This window comes from Numenius arquata, chromosome Z (genome assembly GCF_964106895.1).
Source record: "Numenius arquata chromosome Z, bNumArq3.hap1.1, whole genome shotgun sequence".
NCBI classification, from domain to species: Eukaryota; Metazoa; Chordata; class Aves; order Charadriiformes; family Scolopacidae; genus Numenius; species Numenius arquata.
This window is the reverse complement of record NC_133616.1, coordinates 77,838,288-77,852,749: the sequence shown is the minus strand read 5'-3', so window position 1 is coordinate 77,852,749 and position 14,462 is coordinate 77,838,288. Positions and strand designations below refer to the sequence as shown.

The following is a 14,462-nucleotide window of genomic DNA, read 5'->3' as shown; positions in this document are numbered from 1 at the left end:
TCTAAATGGGATATTAAGAATGATATAAGAATGATAACATTTAAGCATTTGCCTAATGAGATAGTTAACTGGTGAATATTTTAGCCTAAATTTCAACAGTTCTAGAGCTGATAGAAATCTGGATTCTTAGGCAGAACTTGTTTCTTCTCTGATCTTTCTCTATGCCTTCAGTTTTATTGTATTTCTCTGATTACAACCATATCTCATTTAATCATGAACCATAGTACAGTCTTTTTGAAAAAAAAAGGCTAGTAAAACTTAAAAATGTAGATATTTAGATAGTGTTAAATTATTACACAGTGAATTTTAGAAATTTTTCTATAATGTTAATGCCTTTTAGTTTTTGAAGAATTTAAGGTTAATGTCTGAAATTAGACAGAAACTGCTCATGCTGCAAAGGTAACATGGAATAGTCCAACTGTCAGTATGGATGGGGTAGGGTTTGAAAGCTGTTAATTTATCACTTACTCATTGAAGAGAATAATGAAATTCCCTGTAACTTCAATGGGAGTAGAGCTAGGTCAGCACAGGTTTGAAAATTGTACATAAAAGTGTCGAAGTAAATAATAAATTATTCCTGAATTATATTTCAGGCTACAGAGGGGAGAGTTTCCAAAAAACATGAAGGTAGCATTGGAACAAGTGAATAAAAGCAAGGATGTTTTTGCAGTCTTCACATGAAAGACTTTCACTTGATATGCGCATTTGGAGCTGGGACTGTGCATTTTTCTTTTTTTTTTTTTTTTCTGAGGAATATTTTATTTTTATTAGATTATCTACAAAAAATCGTACAGTAATACGAGTTTTTAATGCCTGATCCTTTTGTAGTTTCCAATGGGGCCAGGGTCAGATGGACCTATGAGTGGACTGGGTGGAATGGATTCGCATCATATGAATGGATCATTAGGTAATGATAGTAAATATTATGAACATTGTCAATTTTCAATGACTAGTGCCATTTTCTGTGACTAGTTTTCTGAGTTATGCCGAAGACTGTATGTAAAAATCTTTTAAAAACTGAAAAAGCTGTATATACATCAGTAAGAAGTATTAAGATACTTTTTAAGCATATGAGTTGGCATACATCATGCACCTCTGGAAGAAAGACTGTTATTTTATTTATATAAGAGAGTGTAGTTTTAACTCAGTTGATGAAAATGAGTCTAAAAACATACCATAGCAGTAATGTAGAGGTGAAGGCTTAAGAGCCATTTTTATTTACCTCTCTTCCTCTTTGAAAATCTTGGGAAGGTGTCACTGTGACATGCTGGTGCACGTTCTTATCAATTACCTGGAAGTAAGTTATTACATGTTTTGATGTACATGTTAAGTTGGCTTTATCTCAACATTTTGATAGCCTAATTTTATAATTCTATACTAAGCTATATGTCTGTTAAGTGTGAGTGTTGTTACTCCATCTCCATTACCAGCTTCAGACAGGTGCCAATTTTAATGCACCCAACAGAACATGAATTCTTGTCAGGGCGTGCAGAGGCAGAAGGAAGAGTGAACTGCTTGACTTCAACACTATGATTTTTTGAAGGACACATATCTAGGGGAGAAGCCTTGCACAACTCTGCAAAACACACACTGCTTTATCTCCTGACTGTCCTCGCAAACTCTTTGCTCTCACTCTTTGCTGGAAGCATGATAGACACTTGGAAGGGATTTAAGAAACAAGCCACAGCTAAATAAGTTGCATTTATGCCTTCCTCTTCCATAACCACAAGGTAAATAAATGCCTTAGTTTTATTTCTGCCCGTACCCCAACACCAAGCCAGTAGCTCCGAATACAGGTCTTGTGCTGTACTCTTCACTTCTGCCTGCACCAAGGGGTGTTGGTCATGCAGGCAACAACATGGGGGAACCTGGGGCTGCAAAGACTTCAGATCTCTTTCTTCTTCCACCCACCCTGTGCACCAGCAAGTTTCTCTTTTATATCTGGGAGCTGGTCCAGTTCCCACCAGGGGCACCAGCAACACCCAGCACTGAGCAGTGTTTTCTTTCCTGGGGAGAAACCCAAGTGAGCTAGATGGAGGTTGTGCAGGCAGAAGCCAAGCTGCTGGTGTTCCCCTTGCTGCTGTCCCCAAGGAAAAACTCTGTCACCTTCCCAGCACAGACACGGACCAACCTAAACTCCGCACCATTTAAGTCCATACTGCCATGGTGGGTGGAGATCTATCACTCGTAGCCCAAAAGTTGGAGGTTGTGAGACAGGAAGTATATCTATCCTGTTAATAAAGAAGAAGAGAGAAATTCGAAGAAGCTGTGACAAGATGAGAAAAAAAAAAAAAAAAGCCATGAAACCTCATTTAGCAGACATGTTCCCAACAATTAAAATTCAGCAGTAGGCATCTATTCCTAATAGAATTATCTTTTTTTCTAGGAAAGCATTTCTGATTCCTAGATTACTTTGCATAAGGAGACCCTGTGATTTTACAGCCAGCCTTTACATATTACAATCCTAAAATGGATTGTTGCTTTAATTAATAATGATGCACTTTGCATTCAAATAAATGAAAACCTATGTAAAAGGTAATCACATTTTCTCCTGTCACTTTCTATAGCCTGATAATTATTTCTTAGCTGAAAGAAAAAAATAAATTGAAACAGTTATGGAAGGGTTTTACGTGTACCTAGCATTTGGTTAGTTATTTTCTGTAGTGAAAATGATGACGTGCTTAGTCAAATTAATGATGACTGCTTTCTAGGGGTGACCTCATATCTAAACTGGAACTGACTTCTTTTGGGAGAGGAGGGCTGGGAGCAATCTGCTGCATTCGTTTCCATGTTGCAGCAGGCAGCTGGGTCTCTTAATCAGATGGCTAAATTGGTCAAAGTCCATCTAGAACTTCTCCAACTTCTTTGACCAAAACCCTTCTACTGCGTATCTGTTCGTAGCTTTGATGGCTAGAAAGAAATATTTTCCTGATTTCCACCAGAATTTATCCTTTGGGCCATGACAAAATGACTCTTCATAACACTTATGTATGTGATGTATTTATAGGGAGAGAATTCATATTTCTTCTCAGCCTTAATTTGCCTGTCTAAGTATAGTGAGCTATTTCAGTCTCCTCCCACAACTCCATTTTCTTGATTGTTTTTCTCTGATACTCTTCTAGTTTTGTATTCAGTACTCTTCTGGAATTTGTCTTTCCTGAAAGTAGGTGACCAGAATTGCTTAGTGTCTGTTGCTGCTAAAAATGCTTTTCTTGATACATCTATCCTAAAGTTATATTTCCTTTATTCTTGTTTTTACCTGAGTGAGAGCTACAGCATGTGAAAAAAAATCTTTTCAATAGTCTTGCACTCATTATATTTAACTGTATTTGGTTTCTGTTGCTCTGGTAGTCAGGATCATCCGCTTTCTTCTGAAAGATACTGTCATCATCAGTATTTATAATGCATCAAAGGTTGATGTAATTTCATCCAATTTCAGTAGTAGGCTTCTGTTTCTGGGAGCAAAGACCTAGAAATGAAAATTAAACCCTCCCAGCTGACCTGAGTGATAACACTGGTCTTTTTTCCCCCACAAATACCAACATTTACTAGTTAGCCATGATTTTGCTTTTTTTTTTCTCAAGCTGAAGCAACATTTCCCATAGGTGGATACACCCTGAATTAGTTGCCTTACCTGTACCTTACCATTGCTAATGGGACAGGAGGGTCGGACATAGGGTTTCTTGGGTTGTGCTGGGCTGTCTCGTCCTGAAAGGATGCCGTCCAAATAACTGATACCGATAAAAGTGTGTCCTTCAGTCTTTTCTTGCTTCTTGCACCGGGTGCGTATACAGTCAAATGACTAACATTATTCAATAATGACTGTAAACTCTTACTCAGAGAGACACTGGGAATGAAGTGAGATGACGTGGTCGGTTATGTTCTAAAATATTGCTGTTACACTTTATATTTACTGTGAAAAAAATCCTTAGATTAACTTCAGCTCAAAACTAACAGAATAATTGTCTATTTTAATTTAAGGCTCAGGAGACATGGACAGTATTTCCAAAGTGAGTATTTAATCAAATACTTGGAATTTTTAGAATGTTTCACTCTAAATGTACTTTCTTTGTCTCTGTTACGAAGCTTTTTATCATGTATCTACATTTTCTGCTTGCCAAACCTTTGGAGACTATGCAGACGAAATTAGTATTAATTGAAAAATTTGAAACAATATAATCAATAGGGAGTATAAGTAGACTATTCCCTGCTGCATAATAATGTGTATTAATGAATGTGATTAATTATATCCAGTTCATAATCTGATTGATCATGTTATAATCTTCCATACTGTTAAAACAAATTAATCTAGTTTTAACAATCAATTCTAGTTAAATGTAAATTTGGGAAAATGTCATTAGGATGTTACTTTTATGCACTGCATGATTGCTTTTGTCACCTCTGTAAGGCAATGTTAATATCTTAATCATTAGTATAAGTTCCTAAAAGCTAGATTAAGAAGTAGTTTCAGAATAAGCACTATTTTGATATCACAACCATTAAATAGTTGGAAGTGAATGTGACTTTAACCTGCAGGAGTTTTGTGTGTACAAAATTAATATTGTGCTTGAATGTGTCACTTCTTCCATAAAAATAATGCTACTACATATCATCATTCATTTAGGAATTAATAAGCTTATTTGGTATTGAAAAAGTAGCATAAATCTCTGCCCTGCAAAACACGTTTTTTATTCAGCATCTTCAGATGTAACTGACTGAAACTAATAACTGCATCATTGCAACAATCTCCCCGCACTTCCGTGCTTTTGATCTATAAATACAGAAATTGATGAAGAGATTGTTTCAGTTAAAGTTTTACAACTCATTCATTTGCAGCAAAATTCTTCCCAGTCTTCCAAGAGAGGAGTATGAGTTTCTTTTGGCACATCAGCTGCCGGTGTGTTTTGTTTGCCCCGGGACCAAGTACCACGGTGCTGGGGCTTGATGTCTCCCGGTGCAGACTTTGCCACTTCAGTTCTGTCTGAGACTGGTCTTCACATGCTCTAGTCACGCTGCGACCTTGCTCTAGGTGATGACCTATGGTGAGATGCCAACACGTAGACCAACAGGGAACAAAACACTCACCTAAATTCCCATGGGTTAACATAGAAGCTTGTAGTGTGAATTTGTTGAGAATACGCTTCCAGGTGGCCGAAAGGCAGGAGTCACTGAATTTCACTGAATTTTTTAGAGTTGGAAGGGACCATAGAGATCTAGTCCAACTCCCCTGCTGAAGCAGGATTGCCCAGAGCATGTCAGAGCATGTTACTCAGGACTGCATCCAGGCGGGTCTTGAAAATCTCCAGAGAAGGGGACTCCACACCCTCCCTGGGCAGCCTGTTCCAGGGCTCTGGCACCCTCACCGGGAAGAAATTCTTTCTCATATTCGAGTGGAACCTCCTATGTTCCAACTTGTGCCCGTTGCCCCTCGTCCTCTCACTGGCAACCACCGAAAAGAGTCTGGCTCCCTCCTCCTTCAACCCACCCTTCAGATACTTATAAGCATTGATAAGGTCTCCCCTCAGCCTTCTCTTCTCCAGACTAAAGAGTCCCAGCTCTCTCAGCCTTTCTTCATAAAGGAGATGTTCCAATCCTTGAATCATCTTCGTTGCCCTTCGCTGGACTCTTTCCAGTAGTTCCCTGTCCCTCTTGAATTGGGGAGCCCAGAACTGGTTGCAGTATTCCTTCAGTTACTGGTACAGATCCAAAGAGGAGGAGGAGGAGGACCCTGTACGGTTCCCCAGTTCATGGTCTTCTGGTGGTGTGGTATGGGAGAGAGGTAGCCTGTACAGTGTGCTTGGTGTATATCTTTCTGGAGAGGAGGACCTCAGCAATATGTCTGAGGCCATTGCTGCTCCTGTGGCGGAGCAGTGTCTATAGCAATCCTATATTTATATACATTTTTAAGATCTATAACATTCTCAGGCTCTGCAAAGAATAAAACGATGGATTGAAATGACCATGTTGCATTAGTTGTGCTGTGCTTAGATGTGCAGTGATGGATTCAATAAAAGCCTCCAATGAGATAATAAGCATACAGCACTTTTTAAATCAATGTCCATATTTTTTCTTCAGTATTTTTATTGCAAACTGCAGCATTTTTTAAGGAAAAAAATCAAAACGTTTCCATTAGCTTGCCATAGGATTATTTTTAAAAGCCTGTATTCAACTCACTGGTATTAAGTATCAGTGTATGTGCTAACACAAGTATCAGGAGCTCTGAAAACTCGTATCCAGAAATATACTTGGAAGTCTCGTAGTTTGTTAACCTTAATAAATAACTCATGGAAATCACATTTGATGCAGGTCTCTTTCAAATAACTCAAAGAAAAATGCTGCTAACTTTGGAAGTAGCAGAGTTGTCCTGTTTACACCATTTCTCTGAGCAGCCCTGCCCAATATGCAGCCTGCATCGACAGCAGTGAAAAAATGTGGGTAGATGGTAGTACATAATGCTTTTGAAACTCAAATGGAAAAGTTCTGCTTGCAAGGGATAGTAGGTTTCTGGGGTCAGTGCATGCAAAATTATTATGTGGCTGCCTTCCAATTTTGTACAGAGTCACCGGGACTGCTCTTGCTGAGGCAGCAGTCTCCCCGCACACATCACCGGCTGGTCTGGCAGTTGGCTGGTGCACAAGTAGATTTCCACTGACAGAAACTGTTCACTGAAACCAACATGGGTTTGGGGTGTGTGATGCTCGAGTCCGGGCACAAGACTGCCAGTAAAATACGCACGAGAGGAGCTGATTATCAGAATATTAATCCAGTCTTGGTAGAATCAATACAGCTCACAGAGCTGCGTTTTCTAGAGAAGAATTTCATTTATTTGGCTGAATGGCAAAACATGAAGTTTTTATGAAGTAGATTGAGATGGGGGAAGTAAATGAACTGAAATTATGCATATTAAATAAACATTAATAACCAGTGTTTCTTGCAGTGCCCATGGAATTTGTGCAGGCATCAAAGACATACTTGCTTTGGAAAACTCCAGCTAGTGCTACAATACGAGGCCCCATACTGGCCATAAAAGCAGCCCAGGGGAGTTGCTATAAAAGCGTTTATGTCAGGAATTTGAACCCTTGGGGCAGGCGTACTGTAGCAATTGCAGAATTTCAAAGCTTTGCACTACACAGAGCAAGATAAAATAGGGGCACATCCCCCAGGAATGAACAAAAGTGCGGGAGCATCGTATAAAATAAATGTGACAAGGCCTTAGTGGGTTTTAAATTTTATATTCATAGATTTTAAAGCCAGAAGGGACTGATAGGATTGCGTAGTATGACCTCCTGCATAACACAGGCAACAGGACTTCCCTGAATTAAATCCTGCTTAAAGGTGCAATAGCTGTGGTTGAACTAAAGTGATAGTTTTCAATCTTTTTCAAGCTGTGGATCCCTAAATATTTGCTGTACTAACTTCACTGAATAGCAAACTTAATTGTCAGATGTTAATTAACTAGTTAGGCTTTTAGTTGTCTTTGATGGACGCAGGGGATCACAGTTTCAGAAGCAGTGAACTGGGCTGAAGAAAGTTAAAAGGCAAAGGCAGGGGTCTTGACACAACCCTCTAAGTTGCATTTCAGGTGCTAATAAAAAACAGTTATGCCAGCATGTCACTTACGTAATTAATTTTATGTCTATAACTGAAGATAAGTACGCTGAGCTGAACCCACGAACACACTTGGCCATTCAGACTGAGCATGGTGATCTTCCCTTGGGGGAATGTGGTGAAAACTTAACAGCAACTTCGCACTAACCATACAAAATACATTGCAAAGCGGACAGTATGTGCAGCCATTGGCCGTACCACTCCACTCAGGTACTAGCAAAAAGTAATGGATTTGAGTTTTGGTATTTGATGAAGCTTGGAGCAATGCTTCTTGTTCTCTTTGGAGGTGAAGTGAATCCTGTGGAACAGTGGAATACGTTGCACTGTTTAAATTATGGACAGTGGTCAACATGGGACTTGATGGTTACAAAGGGGAGCGTGTGGAAATACGGTATGAAGGGGAAGTAGGAGTCACAGCAATCCCATCCCATTTTCTGTTCAGTGACTACTCCACTAAATTTTAAAGTGCCAGGCTAGGACAGTTAGCCTTTGTAGTCGTGAGGAAAGTGCCAAGAAGTTAAGGGAACTTGCTCTTTTTTAAATGTTCGCTATTTTTCATTCAAAGTTTGACCTCTTGCAGATTTATAAAGTTACACTAAATGAAGACTGCATGTGGGTCGGTATTTTCGAAGCGCTAAATACCTTGGTTCTTTTAAGAAAAAATCTCTATGATAACAGACATACTGTATCAAGATTGCAGTTGCGAATAACATAAATGAAACAGAAGAAATACACTTAGGATTCCTACAGCCTTTATGATTTGGTCACTTTGATCAAGAGCCACTTCTTGGAGTTGCATTTTGTTAGCTTGCTCATTGACTCCATGAGGCTTGTGTTAAATTTATTGTGGCATAGCAGATTTGCATTTGTGTAAGTAAAATCTCAACAGCAATATTGCATTCAATTTTTCTGGATTAAAAATAAATAAATCAAAAAAAAGAACTGTGATAGATGTAAACATTTTATAATGATGTTCATTACTTCACTCCCTCCTTTCCCTGGCTGCTCCTTTTCCATCACAAATCCTGTATAAGTAGGAATCTTAACAGTGATGGAAAGAGAATTGCCCTTGCTCCAGGCATGGTAGGGTACCAGAAATCAACTTTGTAAAAACACCTAACTAATTGTAGTGTCTACAATAATCATGTATTAGCTATTGACTTAGAATAATTTCTGTGACAGTTACCTTGTTTCACCCTTTCTTTAAGTAACTGAATCTTAAAGCATTTTCTGAACATTGCAGAGGTGGTTGTGCACTTCTGTAAAAAAACCCAAATTTATCTTCAGAAGCCTTCCTATTGTTATAAATATATTAGCATTTCATCACACCTAGATCCTGGAAAGGTAGATTAAAACACTGTTGTATTGTGCTCTGTGCAAGCAAATAGCAAAAGTAAAGCTCCTGAAGTGTTTGCAAGCCCAGTCGCCAGCTGTTACTCGGGAGTCTTTTATCCAAAACACTTGTTAACTCTTTGACCTATAAACGCTGTGTATTAGCTGTGCTTCATGAAGTGGTTTAGCACTTGAACCACACTTGTGAACTACTTGTGAAGCTGTGTTTCAATAAACTGTGAACATAGTGAACAAAGACCCCAGGCGCAGGCCTTTGTGAAGGTCTGTGTAGACCATATCCATCCATATGTCAACCTTTAAGTACATATTCGTAAGTCACATATGTCGAGGCACACGCTCATAGACTTCACTGAATTTGGGCATGTGATCTAATGTAGTGACAGAGCTACCTCTCGTACCTGCTGCAGCTGCTTATAGCTTTTCCTGACTCCAGTGGAAGGTACTGGCTATAACCTGAAAACAAGAATTACATAAAAATAATTCTTGCTTCAGGGAAGGAGACATTACTTTACAGGCTAAAATTAGTAACTGAATCATGCAGAACCCTGCAGAGGATTATTTTTTTGTCTTTGAAAATCCCAGCGCATTGCACACTGCATCTTTGTGTACTACAGTATGGTGTAAAGTGTGCCTTTAGCACACTTGGTGAAGCTGGAAAATGAACTGAAATCTTCAACATTTAATCTATATTTTAAAATCTGATTTAACAGAACTCTCCCAGTAATATGAGCATGAGCAATCAGCCTGGCACTCCCCGGGATGACGGTGAGATGGGTGGAAACTTCCTAAACCCTTTTCAGAGTGAGAGCGTAAGTATTTTTTTACCTAGCTGTTTTTTCACTTTGTGAGCCTTTATTTCTGACATTTTCATTAAAAAAAGAAAAATAACACTGAGAACAAACAGCTTTGTAGTGTCCTTGTAATGCGGTACTGTGCCTTATGTGTTTTTTACTAGCTTCTAAATTATAGCATTGATTCGGCAAAAAAATTGTGCAAAATACTGGTGGAAGTTGAGCTGAAACTGGAAAATGTGGGAGGTGTAGATTTACTGCAGAAACTCTTTTCCTAGATTAAGAGGTCAGTTGTCAATGAAAGTTAGATCTGTCAAGCAGTAATAATTAAGCCGCATGTATTCAGTAATGCACAACAGGCATTTGTCAGGCAATATCCCAGCAGCCTAAATACACAGAGCTGACAGATCCTTCCATTTGAGTGTTTTCAATGTGTGGTTGCCCAACCTTTGACTCCTAAACAATGTGTCTTGCAGGGAATGTCTTTTAGAACAGGATTCACACTGAAGTGTATAATTAGAGCACCAGTAGACCTCATGTTGGAAAGATGCAGTGCGCTGTTAGAGCCAGAAGAAGCAAAGGTTCCCTCTAGTGTTCGTTCTGGGAGAAACGATCCTTTTTAAAAATGGAGAATGCTCGAGGCAGCAACACGTGGTGTAAAATGCATCACAAAGCAAGACTACAGTGTTTTCATACTCATGTGCCTGAAGCTGGGTTTCTAAATCCACATTTAGGTTCCTAAATAGGAGGGGCCTGGTTTTTCAGAAGTGCTGAGTGACTTCAACACTTCTGCTCTTACTGGAAATCACTGCTGCCAGAAGTGAGTGCAACTTCATTAACTATGCCAGTGGTGAAGTTCAGCTCAGAAATTCTGACGAGTAAACAGTTTCTGTTATATCACAAAGCAGTCAGATTGCATGGCAAATTTAATGGGAATCAGATTTTGGGGTTTTTTTTGGGTTGGCTTCTTTAACTAGTGAAAAGGAAGAGTTTCTGCATGTTAGCTGTTGGCCCTTCATAACGAGGGCACATGTTCAGATTGTGTGGAGTATTGGAGAAAATTGGTTTATACAACCCAAAAAGACTGATGTTTCAATATCTGCCAAAAAAACAGTAACCACAGAACCTCCATTAAATGTTCCTTGAGCCTTGGTCACGGTGAGCCTTGATTCTCCTCTTGTACTGAGGGCAGGCAGTCTGATCAGCATGCAGACCAGTTTGCCAAACTGAAGTCGTGAAAAGAAGGACGTCAGCTGTACTCAAAAGAAAATCAGTTTTCTCAGACACTTACTGGATTCTAGGTGTTCCTAGATGTTGTTGTCCTGCCTGGAAGAACCTGGGACCCAGTTTTCTCAAGGTTTTACGTGAGATGAATGCCTGCAAGGCATGCATGATACATGCCAACAAGTCATATTGTAGTCCTAGGGAACTGTCTTGCTTTATGATTCATGTTTCATTACTTGGCTAGAGTAGGCATTATTGAGAAGTCATTTCTCAGGCAAATTTGCTATTCAGTTCACCGGGAGTTTTGTTTGGGGGTTGGGAATGGTGCTTGGCTGATAATAAGTTTAAAATCACAAACACCTTTAGATCACCTCTAGATTCCTTGTCGGAAGTGATGACCCAGGCACTTTGGCTCAGATACAGGAAACCACTTGAACAAATGCTTTGCTTTAAGCAGTTTAGCTGGTCTCCGACATTGGCTAAAATAAGCATGTTCTTACGAGCTTTGCTGGCCCACTGTGGGAGTGCTCAGCACGTGGTGGGATGGGCAAACGGTCAAGAGACCTGACATGGGACAAAATAGACATTACCCAAGTAGTCCATTTTATGCAGTTTACATGACAGCGAATACCCATCCAAAAGACTTTTTCTAGTATGTTTGGACAATTGGAAATGGCCAGCTTGAAACTCTAGCTTTGGCAGTTTCAAGCAGGTTTTTTTATTGCATATCTTTTTTTGCAAAGACAAATTTGTCTTTCTGTCTCTTGTATCAGTTTTCGTAATGCTAATACTTCTTGCATTTGAACATTTTCCTCTACTCAGAAGATTTTAGGCCAAAGTAAGTGTTTCTGCAGTCCACAATTCTCAATTTAAAAACAAATTAAGCATATAGATGTACACTTCTTCTAGGCATTGTGGTGTCCCATTGATTATTGTAATGAAGTACTGCTAACTTCAGGGCAACTATAGCTTGTATAAGGGCTGTAGTGCAATTTGTGTTACAATAATAATGAAATGTGCTGATTGAATTTTTGGTTCACATAAAGGAGGATGACCACTGATCCTTGATTCAGCTTGCCTCCTAAAATTGATAACACAGAATAATTAAGACCAAAAGCCTAGTTTAATTCTAGTCAGACACATCTTTACTCATTTCTTCCCCTAAAGTAATAAAAGCCTCTCAAATATATTGTGTGGTTCAGCTAACCATGAATGCAGCTGGTCTACTTGAGACGAGCCATCTGCCTAGCTAAATCCCCCCAACAGCCAACACTGACCAGGAAAAAGCATGGAAAGCATCAGTGAATTCATCTCACATACCACCTGGGTAACACCAGAACAACCTTCAAGGGAGTTGGCTTTATCAGCAATAGTTGTATTTTTGCATAATGAGAGAAGCGTAACACAAGTTATGATACCACAAATTGAACTACAGCCTTAGCACGGGCCACAGTACAAATTTAGGAGGAAGTTCAAAGAGCGTGTGGACATTTGAACTCGTTGTTGTTGTCCAGAAGTGGTTTTAGTTACCTGGGGCGGGCGGGAGGGAAATGTTTGTTAAAATGTGGATTCCTCTTTTTTCAGTACTCCCCTAGCATGACAATGAGTGTGTGATCCGTTAACAAGTCTCGCCATGAAGACCACAGTGAGTTGGCCCTCTTCAGAGAGCTACTGCAGAAGAAAATTATTCGTCCCAGTGTACAGTTTAACAAAAGGATCTCAGACACAATCAGACCCACCTTTTTTTTTTTTTTTCCTACCATCTCCCCCGTTTTGTCAAGACAGTGGGTCCCAAACATGATTGAGGCAACTGTAAAAAGTGGCGTAACAGAACTGCCCAAGATGGAACTGCAAACAATTATCTGTGTATGTACATGTGTGGGTTCAAGTATATGTATGTGTGTGTGACATAGAAATACACACATACATATACAGACCCACAGGACATTGTAAAATATTATCACATGACATCTTAAGTAGAAATGAGAAGTAGGGACTTTTATTCCATCTTTTTTTTTTTTTCAAGTTTACATTTTAATTATTAAAATTTACTTTCCCTCTCCCCTCCTGAACTATTTTACGTTGCATATATCACTGCTTTATAAGTTATTTTTTAAGGTGAACTCAAATGATAAATTCTTCTGATTTTGTAGATGTCTGCCATTATGGTTAGGAATAAAATTGCTTATAAGAGCTTTCATTAACTTGTGTTTGATACCAGTTACCCTGTGAATCACAAACTGTACTGTCTCAAGAAATAGAAGAAAGCTCATCTTAATTTTTTGGAGAAATTTAATAATTTTCACCGAGTTTGGTGATCTTTTTTTTATACTTTGCCTTTAAAAAAAGAAGCACTGAAGGTTATTTTTCTTCTTTAATTGAAGCCTAATATCTGCAATATCTATTTTAGATGGAAGCCTGAATTTGATACAAGCTTCTCAGTTTATATAGAGTACTATAAGGTTACTGTAAGTGAGCTCCAATTGCTATAGAATCTAGCAATAAAGTGTCAGGGCTTCTTCTCCCCTTGGAAATGAGTTTTCTATTTAGCATGATCTTCTGTAGGGGAGGTAGTTAGTGGAAATACAGTAGCGTCCTTACCACCAGAACCTTTTCTAACAATTTACTATTATGTTTCCCATTTTCAGTGATTCTCAACTGAATTGTAACAATCCACGGTCCTAATTACAAATACTATTTCTCAAGCCTGTTCAGAAAATCAGGTCACCCTGCTAATAGGGTGTGTATTTTTCACCACATCTACCAGAATTAATTCCCCCAAAACTTACCAGTAAGCAGTCTCTATTTTTTTTTTGAGCCAAAATGGTGGAGTAAACTTTTTATGACTACTAGCCTTGTGAGAGTCTTACTTTTTGCCACGAACAGAAGAGGAGCAAAGGTCTGGGCCATTTTTTCAGGAGGTCAGCCTATTAAACGTGAAAGCTGGGGATAGAATGGAGGAAAGGCATATGGTCTTAAAAGAAATGCTTCTGGAAGCAGTCCCATGTCGCTTCAGGCAAAGCTCTGAAACCAAGATTATGGTACATTTAGTTCCAAATGACTTCCAGCTCCCCCAAGAAAACAAAAGTTTTCAGTTGTGTAGTGATCAAAATTGATTGATGATCAGCAATGCGGGCACAGAGTGGCTGGACAAAAATCATGCCACAGACAAAAAAAGAAAGTCCCCTCCTTGGACTTTGCACATAGGAGGAGCGGTTCTGAGACGTGCTATGTCCATGGAGTCTTGCAAGGAGACTTTTTCATGAACTTGTGACAAAGAAGCATATGTAATGGGCTCTTTGTGATGGTAGTTGCACATAACAGGATGTGTAAGGAATACTACAATCTCTCAACTCATTTTTATTTACATATATTTTATATATATAGTATATATATAATATATGAAAATAAAAAACCATAACCCTTTTTACTCTCTGGTTAGGGCTATTCAAATATTAAACTCTTGGAGGCTTAAAATTATGTTAA

The 14,462-nt window shown here is 38.9% G+C and overlaps 1 protein-coding gene across 22 annotated transcripts in view; it reads left to right on the top strand.

Moving 5' to 3' along the window:
* Positions 1-14,146, top strand: part of SSBP2 (single stranded DNA binding protein 2) — a 188,708-nt gene extending 174,562 nt beyond the window's left edge. For 19 of the 22 annotated variants that reach the window (XM_074166650.1, XM_074166644.1, XM_074166646.1 and 16 more), the window contains 4 exons: positions 829-907; positions 3,982-4,010; positions 9,672-9,770; positions 12,561-14,140. In XM_074166650.1, the coding sequence (XP_074022751.1) occupies positions 829-907; positions 3,982-4,010; positions 9,672-9,770; positions 12,561-12,590 (237 nt within the window). In that variant the 3' untranslated portion in view covers positions 12,591-14,140. Of the gene's footprint in view, positions 1-828; positions 908-3,981; positions 4,011-9,671; positions 9,771-12,560 lie in introns of all 22 variants that reach the window. The other 3 variants (XM_074166627.1, XM_074166628.1, XM_074166645.1) reach the window with 3 other exon arrangements.
* Positions 14,147-14,462: the final 316 nt, after the last annotated feature.